Below are 10,385 nucleotides of genomic sequence, written 5' to 3'. Positions count from 1 at the left end.
AAATCGAAGGTAAGCTCACCAAATTGATTGTTTGGCAAAAGAGACTACCGGCCTCAGTGAACTGATAAAAATGACCACCTCTGAGTGTAATTGCCAGAAGAGACCACCTTGTGCGTGTCGGCAACATCCCCATGCGACACGTGTAGCTTGCCGCCCTAGAGAGAGGTGGCAGCACCTGCTGTCGCAAACATTGGCCGCAGGTTAGTCCGTTGTGACCGTCGTCCGTGCACTGTTGGGTGTTGTGGGTCCTGCCGCCGTGGCGGCCGGCGGCACGTCTGCGTGGTGCATGCCTCCATACGCCCTGGCAGCAGGTCAGCATGGCTCGACGGCCTCGCACGGGAATCCTGACCGGCATCATCTCAGTGTAGCACTGACTTTCATGCGGGAACATTGATTTTTATGTTGCAAAAGACAATTCGACAGCTAGTACTATTGCAAATTGTGCTGCTTTGATTGCTTAAACTATTGCAATTATGATGCTTTTGGTGACGTGATTGCTCTGAAACTGTTGCAAATTGAGCTGATATGAGGCGCATATTCTCTGATACAGGAAATAGACTGCATTGTTTCTGATGACAGAGTGTCTCACAAAAATGGTACAATAAATAAAGCATGAATGATTAATTCAGTGCAGCCTCGTTGAATCCTCCGAGCTGAGCTTATTCTATATAAAGACCTAACTCGCTCTGTACTCTCACTCTCACTTTTCGCGCACTCTCACTACCAGGATACTCATTTTTGTTCATGCACATAGTCTATGCTCACTTACTTGCTCGTTGCTCAAAAATTCAGTGTTTGCTTAGTCTCTGATATCAACGTAAGGATTTCAAGAAGTAGCATGATTTATTTTATTTATGTAGTTAGAACATAATTAGTTCTGTAGTGTAATTAGTTTGATTGGTGCATGTTCTTTAGTTGCATGCATAAGTAGGATGAAAATATTGGTACTGTGTAGTTATTATTGAGTAGTATATTAGAACATGCAACATATAATTAGGACGTTAAGTAGCTAATAAATGTGTCGTGTAGAATTTATGTTTTATGTATGCAACATGCAGAGCATATAGACTACGATTTTATGTGTTACGTAGAAATATATCACGTGGAAATGACCTTCTAATTAGACTAAGTAATGGTGCATATTAGGACTAAGTAGACTTAGTAGTGGTGAACATCATTAGTAAATAATGATCTGTTCAAGATCCATGTTAAAACAGACATATAATAACACGGTGATGAAATATTAATGTTCTAACTAAATGTGTAAAATGTGTATTTTAGGTCGATTTGAGTATAGACAGCTCTGACATAGGTATGCCTAAGGGACATGTCGCATATATACCCCTGGTCAATGGTTGAAGTCGAAGGCCTATGGACTCGAAGATTTGGAGGCCTAGGAAGATGAGTTGGTATAGAAAACTTGTAACAATATAAGGAAAGGCTCAGTGTGGCCAATAACTCTGTACTTGTACGACACAGAAAATCCTCGGCTTCACCTTTATAAGGATCGAATCATTGCAAACCCTAGCAACCGTGTTTTGTTTAGTTGGACGCCTTTGTTTGTCTGAGAACCTTCGAGTTCTACTTGCCCTATATTTTCCACGAAACCATAAATCATCAATATGTAGGCATTGACGAGTCGATATCTCGTCATTCTCTAATTACAATAAGGTAGAAATATTTTGCGATATAATTAGAAGTGGAGTGCACGGGTTGAAGTTGAGGTATTAAAATACATCCATACTTATTTTAATTTTAGTTTTAGTTGGTAGTATTAAAATTTGTCGCCTATTAAAATATGGTGTCGTCTTATGTTTGGTGTTAAATTTATTATGGAATGACTCTACGGTTGGGGTCTTATGGAATTATTATGTAATGGTGTTTATTATAGATGGTGTTGTCTTATGATTGTTAAAAATGTTAATCGCATGTTAAATATTGTTGTGTTGTAGTCTAATATTATTTTGAAAATATGGTTGTGTGGTAGGTATGATGGAATTGTATTAGTGTTTTACGGAGACGTCGTACGCAACGAATTTTCCGGTGCCGATGTGTCGCACTGCGACTCGATGAAAGTTGTAGTGACAGACATGGTCAATAGAGGATTTGTGCATGTTAGAAGATGCATCGGAGCAAAATTTGGTTCTGGCATGCGTGGGATGAAGATGATCGTTGATGCTCCCATAATCGTAGGAGGGAATGATGGGACACGTGACCGTTGGAGTTTGTAGGAGGTAAAAAGTGATAGAAATTGGGGTATGTACATGAGCTTTGTAAGCACACCTGGTGCTGCTATGTACGGAGAGTCCATGGTGTATGTTCAGTTTATATCTGGTGATGATGATGCCGGATGCAGTAGGGGCGCTGGTGAAGAGGAGATGACCATCACCACAGGACCGAGCATCAGCCAATCGAAGCATATGGCCCTGACTGCAACACCCATCACAGGACAATCAGAGCATATGGCCCTGACTGCAGGCCCTAGCACCAGCCCATCGGAGTAGATGGTTGCCTACTCAGTTCCTCACCCAGAATATTGGTTCGTGTTCGTAGACATTAGCGAGCATGTGGAGGGATTGCCGGAGGCATTGGACGATGACACTCGTTCTTCTTCGTCTGAATCCTCCTCGAACGAAGAAGGTGTCGGTCCTTCCCGGAGGGCGGTTGTGGCACCGATGGAACCTAAGTTCTTGCAAACTATGACCATCAGCAATGAATTCCGCCCCGTTCCTGGCCTAGGGGCCGTGAGTCTATAGGTTGGTAAACTTTCCCAGACAAGGACTCGACTGACCAGTCAATCAAGAGGTATGCGCTGGGCATATCTCGTGAGCACAGAGTGAAACAGTCTGATCGAAGGCAGCTGAAAGTCGTATGTGTCAAATTGGATGGGGGTTGTAGGGGGATAGTTATCGCTCGGATGAGCCCTAGGGTATGTTAGCACTGGCATATCTCAAAAATAGAACCCCGTAGCTACGAGAACCAGCGCAACATCACTGCAAAATATGTATCACATATCATGCAAGTGGTGGTGGAAGAAGATATAACCCTTGGTGCAAAGAAGCTGCAAAAATCGTGGAAGATCTGATTGGCTTCCCAGTCGCCTATAGCAAGGCAAGGCGTGTGAAGGAGGACATTTTTCGAAGTTGTACGACACCTATGAGGAGGCATATGACCTTTCCCCCTGACTGCTCCATCAGATATGTGTAACTAACCAGGTGACTCAAGTGTTCAGGAGACATCATCAACACCCTCTGGTGGAAAACCAAGAAATCTTTGATCGTTTATTATGGGCATTCATCCAAACTATACGTGCATTTCATCACTGCCGCCCAGTGCTGTTGATAGATAGTACATTTCTCACTGGAAAGTACAAGGTCACACTCTTGGTGATGATCACTTCTGATCAGCTCTTGCCTATTGCATATGCACTATTCGAGAGTGAGGACAAAAATAGCTGGTTATGGTTCCTCACCTGCTTGATGATGGGAGTCGTGAGAAATCGGCCCGATGTTTGCATCATCTCAGATCACAACATGAGCCTTTTGAGCGCGGTCGAAATAATCAAGAAGACATCGGACACTGACTTGGGGTGGCCCGACCTAGAGACAAGGTGGTGCATGAGGCACTTGGCCGCCAATTTTTACTCAAAGTTCAAGAACAAGGATTGGTTCAAGCTATTCAATACGATATGCATGACATGCATGACATCAGCCAAAGATGAATGCAATTTGGGTTGGAATCAATAAAGAAATCGAGCGTGATGCCTTGCCGCCAAGAGAAGACCGGAGGGGCCAGAGGATTGAAATAAATTTGAGTACATGGATTAACGAGACTGCCCTGATTTAAATAACTGGGCGCAAGCTCACGACACAGGGCCTCGATACGGCATAATGAACAGTAACACGTCAGAGGTGTACAATGGCGTGCTGAAAGGTGTGCGAGCCCTCCCTATCACACCCTGATCGTTGAAACTTGGAACTGGAGTATGTCATACTTTGTAGACAGAGTGCATGTCGCAAACGTATGATACCAAATGAACAAGCCATGGTCTGAAAAGATGCAACGATATTTAGATAAGAAAACTAAAAAATCAAAAAGTCATGGGTTTCGTCAAATTGATACACCTAATAATAAGTGGGAAATCCATGTACGAGCCAAGGATGTGAAAGGCCACCATAGAGGATCAAGAAATCAAGTTGTTCAACTCGGCCCCAACACGTGTGACTCCAGTCGCAACAAGCCCAATATTTTAGGATACAACATCCGTAATAATGGTTAAGATAGAACATGTAATGAATGATACGAACAGTACACGCCCTTCATCTTGCCCTTCTTGATCGGTGGCAAAAAATCGTCGTTGGAGTCAACGCTCGTGGATGCAGCTCTCTTCCCCTTGAAAAATGCATCGCTCCTGGCCAGGCTCATCGGCGTGAAGACTTCTTCGTCATCCTCGCTCGACGAAGCTGAACACCTAGGACAATTTGCAAGGTCTTCTCTTTCCTTCTCATTCCTGGGTTTCTTCTTCTCAAGCTTGGCTTCCAACCTAAGAAGCTCTTGTCGTATTTCCACCGGAGTTCAACCAGGCATACCCGCGTGCCTATAAAAAATCCTACCTACCCCCACGGGGAGGGTCACATTCGTGACAAGATTTTAGACATTGGCTATGTTATTAGCACTCATAACAGAACAAGCAGAGGACAAAGATGACGATCCATATACAACTTAAAACTATGATCACTAGGAGAAGGCATCTTGGAGCGACTACTCTTGCCTTAAAAATGAACGCCGGGGGAGGGGTTTTATAGCACGCGAGGAAGATAAAGGGCGGGAAATCTTAGCGGCATTTCCTTGCAGGAAAAATTAGGAGGCAACTTTTGGGCAGGAGTATATAGGCGGGAACTTTTAGCGGAAAAAATTAGGCGCGAATTTTTGGCGGGAAATCAACACTACTTTACTAAGACATCTCACGAAATTAAGATACAATAGACGCTAAAATTAAAAAATGGTTAAACACTACAACGGAATTTAAGATACAACGACGAACTATAACTGAAATTAAGATACATGGTTATTACGAAAAATCACTCTATTTGTCATGCGTCCAGCGTGGCCATTTTCCGGTCTTGTCACCACGTTATTTTGCTGTCGCGCCTCAGCAACTCTTTCTCTTAATCTCCTCCTTTCCGGTTCACGGACCTCCCTGCGCACCTCTTCCTCCACATACCTACATGCAGCCTCATCATCCCTCCTCTTCTGATTCACCTCTTAATTTTGAGCTTGCTCCGCCCTTAATTTTTGTATCTGTCTCTTTCTGCTTTATCATTAGCAACAACCTTTTCCCAATACTCCTCTTCAAAAAAAACTTGCCCATGCACGCCTATTTTTTCCTCAACCACACGGCGCGCCCAATCCGGTTGCTTCGTGTCTATCCAACGAAACCACTTGCACGGGGGCGGGGGAGACTGCAACACAAATAAGACGGTTAATAAATTAAAATTAATGACATACAAATATGCTTATTACTCATGTTGTTAGAACATACCGCAGGTCTCGAGGACGATGAACTTGTTTGTGTGGGTGGATCATGATCGTAGTTCCCGCACATGAAATATTTCATGCCGAAATTATCAGAAAAATCTACCACCTCCTTCACCTTCGCAAGGTGGCCGCACCAACACCTCTCTGCTTTCACCCCCGGTGGCAAGCTTGCATTCTTTCCCTTCATCGGTCTAAAATCCTGGTCCGAGCAGGGCACACTCATGGTGGGTTGATGAAGTTTTTCGAATCGAAAGAAAGAAGCGGACAATGCAAACTCTACACTAGTGTTCTAAATTGCAGCCGGCTAAGTATACCTTATATAGCTTTCAATTAGTGGGAACAACACCAATAAATAAGTGTAGAAGACATTCGGTGATCTATGTGTTGTTTCAGCACATAAATCATACGCGATTATGCCTCTTTCGATGGTTCATTTACCGTACACTTTCAAACCAGAACGATTTTAGGCGGGAATCTCCAACATACCAGTCAGTGCCATCACGTCTTCGTAATCAGCGGTACGCATGGCTATCGGGGAGAATCATTCGGGAGAATCTCTACTTTCCTTTTCAACGCTATGGAACGACCGAGCGCACAGTGGCGGGCCCTGCCTCCGTTGGGTGGGGCAACATGGCCCGCATCTCCAAATGACGATGGATGTGCGCGGTCGACGGGCTGATGTGCCGCCACAGCCAGGGCCGGCATGCCCTGCCGCCACCGCTGAAGGCGGCATGTGGCCACGTGTCGCCTCGAGGCCATGCCGCCACATCGGAGATGGTCTTTTTTGGCAATTCGATTTGTAGGTGATCTTTTTTGTCAATTTATTTGTACAAGTCGTCCTTTGTGCCGAAAATTCCACCAAATGTGTTACATGGTGACCATAACGGGCTTATAAGTTGTCACCAAACAAGGTTATTTTGCATTACAAGGATCAAATAGGGGATACACATCCAACTAAACAAGTGTGAATAGTGGCCTAACCAGAGCTAGACATTTTTATGCACGCTACCAAACGGGCTGCACAATATAGCCTAGTCCATGTTGTTGCCTAGCCATGATTATCCCAACACTACCAGAATGAGTCAAGAAAAACATGAGGCCTACCAAATGCGGCTTTACATTTCCTATAGTGCAGGTGGACATGTCTAACACACGCGTCAGAGACTGAGGTACACACGTGGCCGTCAGTGTTCAGTACTCCTAGTGTCATACCCTCCCTGATCGATCTTCTTCGCGCTATGAACACCAGAAATCCCAGATCCCGCACACGGGAAGATCCAGGCCATACAGAGGACAGAGCCCACCCAAACCCCATCTTATCGTTCCTCCCTGCGTAAACGTGTGGCGCCCATCCTGCGCATCCCCACTTTATCTTTGCGCGCACAAACCCCGCCGCTCCCTAACCTCCCGCAAGCTGCACCACGCCGCCGTCCCACCGACCGCGGACGAACGCTTAGCGCGCAAGTGGTGCCGAGAGGTACACTGACCTTGGAAGCCATCGATCGGTGTCCATGGCCCCGACCGTCGCCACCCCTGCCACGGGCGCCGTCGCCTCGCCTGCCGTGAGCGACGTTGGAAAGGCCACGCGCTCCGTCGGGCTCGGGCTACCCGCCCTGCCGTCCTGGCCGTCCCTGCCCGGCCTCGCGTCCCACGGCCAGCCCCGTGTCGCCTCCTTCTGTGAGTGCTTCTGAACCCGCACGACGGCATGGTACATTCATGTGAAACCGACGACAATCACCAACGTGACACTGAGCGCGCGTGTTCTTTCAGGCAAGAGGTTGGCGAGGAACGTGGGGGCAATGGCCGCCGGGGAGCCGGCAGCGCCGCTGGCCGACAACGCCGAGCTCACCGAGTTCATCAGCGCATTGAAACAAGAGGTACGTACGTGGCCTAGCCTATCTCCGCACATCGAGTTGCATTTCTTGTGGCGCGAGTGACTGACAAGTGACAACGCGTTCAGTGGGATAGGGTTGAGGACAAGTACGCGGTGACCACGCTCGCCGTCGCCGCAACCCTCGGCATGTGGAGCGCCGGCGGAGTAGTATCGGTACGGATGGCTCTCACCTCTCAACCGCTTATAGGGAACACGTTGTTGAAAAATCGCTGGGCGATGGAAGTAACAGAAGTTGATACTAATGGTGTTAACCTTGCAGGCAATCGACAGGCTCCCCGTGGTTCCAGGTCTCATGGAGGTCGTTGGCATTGGCTACAGCGGCGTAAGATAACATCCACTCCTGATTCCTGAACAAAACTTCAGTAGGATTATTACGTTTATCGTTTGCAAAACTGATAGAGCTGTACAAGTTCCTTGCTGCCAATTTTCTTCCGAGTTTCAACATCTGATCTGCTGTTCTGAATCTCTGATGCAGTGGTTTGCGTACAAGAACCTGATATTCAAGCCAGACAGGTAATAGAACAGGGCCATTTTACCAAACCTGCAGAATGTTCTAGCACTACTAAATAAGGACTCCGTTTCCATGTGCTAAAGCAACTCCAATTAATGAATTTTACAGGAAAGCGTTCTTTGCTAAGGTCAGGAACATCTACGAGGATATAATCAGCGGATAGACGACAAAGTACTTGAACATGCGCGTCCCAATTGGGAGAAGCACAAAGTACTCAGACGGAGACAGTTACTGTATTTCTGTACTATATACTATATTCCAGCATAGATCTAATATAATCATTACCGAATGTATACCTGAATAATAAGTTTGGACATATTGACAATACAAAACTTTTGATCTGTTTAGCCACCATGTTTCTCAAAATGCTCAGGGCAATTTTGACCTTCCCATGAAAGCTATTTGTATGTGTATGGTGCATCAAATCAATAGCACCAAGTACCAATAACGGTTCAATTTCACTAAATTGGACAATCATAAAGACATACAAGGGGGTCAAACATATTCGAGTAATGCGTAACTTGGGAAATTGCCTCAAGAGTCTAAACTCGACAGTCGATATTTATAAATTTGACCAGTGCTTCGTCTGCAGACTTTATAAACTTTAATATAATATGTGCAATCTGTAATCAGACAGCTTAATGTCCTGTTTGCCGTTTGTAGTGCAACAACTGGAAAGGCGGGATTCAGCTATTGACAGCTGAATCCACTGGGGAAATATATATGCGTATAGTATATAGGAGAATCATTGGTTGAACGGGTGCAGGCCATTTTGCTAAAGTCAAAAATTGGAGGAACTAGAGCTGGGATGTATCCCTATATCTACCTTGCGAGTGTTGTGCTGCTACCTCCATGTCACAAATAGATTACAAAACATTGACCATGGATGTTTATATTTAGGATTTTCAAAGTATAACAATATCTTGCTATCTCCTTTGTAAACAATCAGATAAAGGATTGGTGTATCCAAGAATGACGAGCATCAACTAGACCATGATCAATCACCCTTCTGCCCATGATCTTCTCCAAGAATTATGAGCACATCACGAAATGTGGGGTACATCATACATATAGCAATAATCTGCAGAATAGTTTTGTAATGCAAGCCCCATCGAGTTTCAGGGTTTCAGGGTTTTATATTATTCATTTAAATTTTCAATGCATACATCATTCAAGAAACTAGAAACATCGTCATGTATAGATAGACATCATCGTGAAATACACTACAAGTAATGCATGTTTACAATATATAAAGCCGGGACCAAAGGTAGCATATCTATTCATATCCCTAATATATATATACGAACTCCCAATGGTATTCTCCAGTTGGGGCTATGGCCTCGCTAAGAAAGAATCCCGCAAGTTCCTCTTGACTTGATCGTATGTGATCCTCCGTTAGGAGAGAGTCGCGCAGGCATTCCATCTAAATTAAAAAAAAAATATCAATATGTATGAATAGAACTCAATACAATTGATGGTAATAAAATAAGATCGTGAAATATTGTTCACGTACAGCTTGTATAGCCTCCTCCGGTTCCCTGTGACAGGCCATCTCGATGAACTCACAGACGTAGTATCCACATAAGTTATTCCCGGGTTCCTGCTTCAAACACTTTACGAAAAAATAGTTCGATCAAACTAATAATCAAGCATTGTATTGAAACAAAATATCAAAGAGATTCGCGGACATAGCTATATATATATATATAGTACTACTTATAGGGCGATCTTTAAATGTATGCTCCGGTTTCCATTTACCCGGAACAGTATTGATGAACTGTTTCCAAGCCCTGCCCGGCAAAGAAAAAATGAGTAAATGAGTTATTGATTAGTTGATGATATCATCGAATGAGAACAGATGAAGATGCCGATACGATATTGATTGAAATTACCTCTGGAGCAGGGCAACCATGTTCGCCCATTCCCCATGTTCATTACGTTTCGAGTCCATGACAAGTACTACTCCTTTGTTAAGCTCAATGATTAGGAGAATAAAGTTGAAGCTACACAAGCATAACTCGCCGGATTATTTTAGACTTCACATCGAGTAAGCGAAATCGAATGTATGTTATAACACTCACTTGAAGTTGTAAGGAAAGAATATTTCCTCTTTGTTTGCTTGCTTCTGTAAAACCCTTAGCATGTTGTCCTCTGTGTTCTTGGCGTACTGTCGAACCGTAACTTCATGAACGGTCTTTGGGTCAATGAACCCGATGTCATAGAGCCCGCCTCTTTTGCATTCGAGCATCTTTATTTTGCATAATATATAGCGTACAAAAAGAATATAGTGAGGATAATTGTTAGTGCAAATGAATGAGCTAGGCTACAGACTTAATTACATAAATAAATCACTTACATGCGTAGTAACTCGATGACAGATTTGTCGAGGGCGTCTTGATTGAATAACCGAAATAGTTCTTCAAACTCAAGGTCTATCTCCTC

General features: G+C 44.4%; 1 protein-coding gene across 1 annotated transcript; it reads left to right on the top strand.

Moving 5' to 3' along the window:
• The first annotated feature begins 6,934 nt into the window (after positions 1–6,934).
• Positions 6,935–8,290, top strand: LOC124706070 (protein CURVATURE THYLAKOID 1B, chloroplastic-like). The gene is made up of 6 exons (XM_047237727.1): positions 6,935–7,215; positions 7,309–7,415; positions 7,499–7,585; positions 7,692–7,754; positions 7,908–7,945; positions 8,052–8,290. The coding sequence occupies exons 1-6, from the start codon at positions 7,050–7,052 to the stop codon at positions 8,104–8,106; spliced, it is 516 nt and encodes a 171-aa protein (XP_047093683.1). The 5' UTR covers positions 6,935–7,049; the 3' UTR covers positions 8,107–8,290.
• The last annotated feature ends 2,095 nt before the right edge of the window (positions 8,291–10,385 follow it).

Source organism: Lolium rigidum, chromosome 4 (assembly GCF_022539505.1).
Source record: "Lolium rigidum isolate FL_2022 chromosome 4, APGP_CSIRO_Lrig_0.1, whole genome shotgun sequence".
Taxonomy (NCBI): domain Eukaryota; kingdom Viridiplantae; phylum Streptophyta; class Magnoliopsida; order Poales; family Poaceae; genus Lolium; species Lolium rigidum.
Note: the sequence above shows the minus strand (reverse complement) of the source record. Positions and strands in the feature narration are given on the sequence as shown.

What these genes read in the sequence shown, in the direction of transcription:
- LOC124706070 (XM_047237727.1), top strand. Translation starts at nt 7,050, where the DNA reads ATGGCCCCGACCGTCGCCACCCCTGCCACGGGCGCCGTCGCCTCGCCT. An exon ending in GCCCCGTGTCGCCTCCTTCT is followed by an intron (nt 7,216 to 7,308) that starts GTGAGTGCTTCT and finishes GTGTTCTTTCAG; the next exon opens with GCAAGAGGTTGGCGAGGAAC. An exon ending in CTGATATTCAAGCCAGACAG is followed by an intron (nt 7,946 to 8,051) that starts GTAATAGAACAG and finishes TGAATTTTACAG; the next exon opens with GAAAGCGTTCTTTGCTAAGG.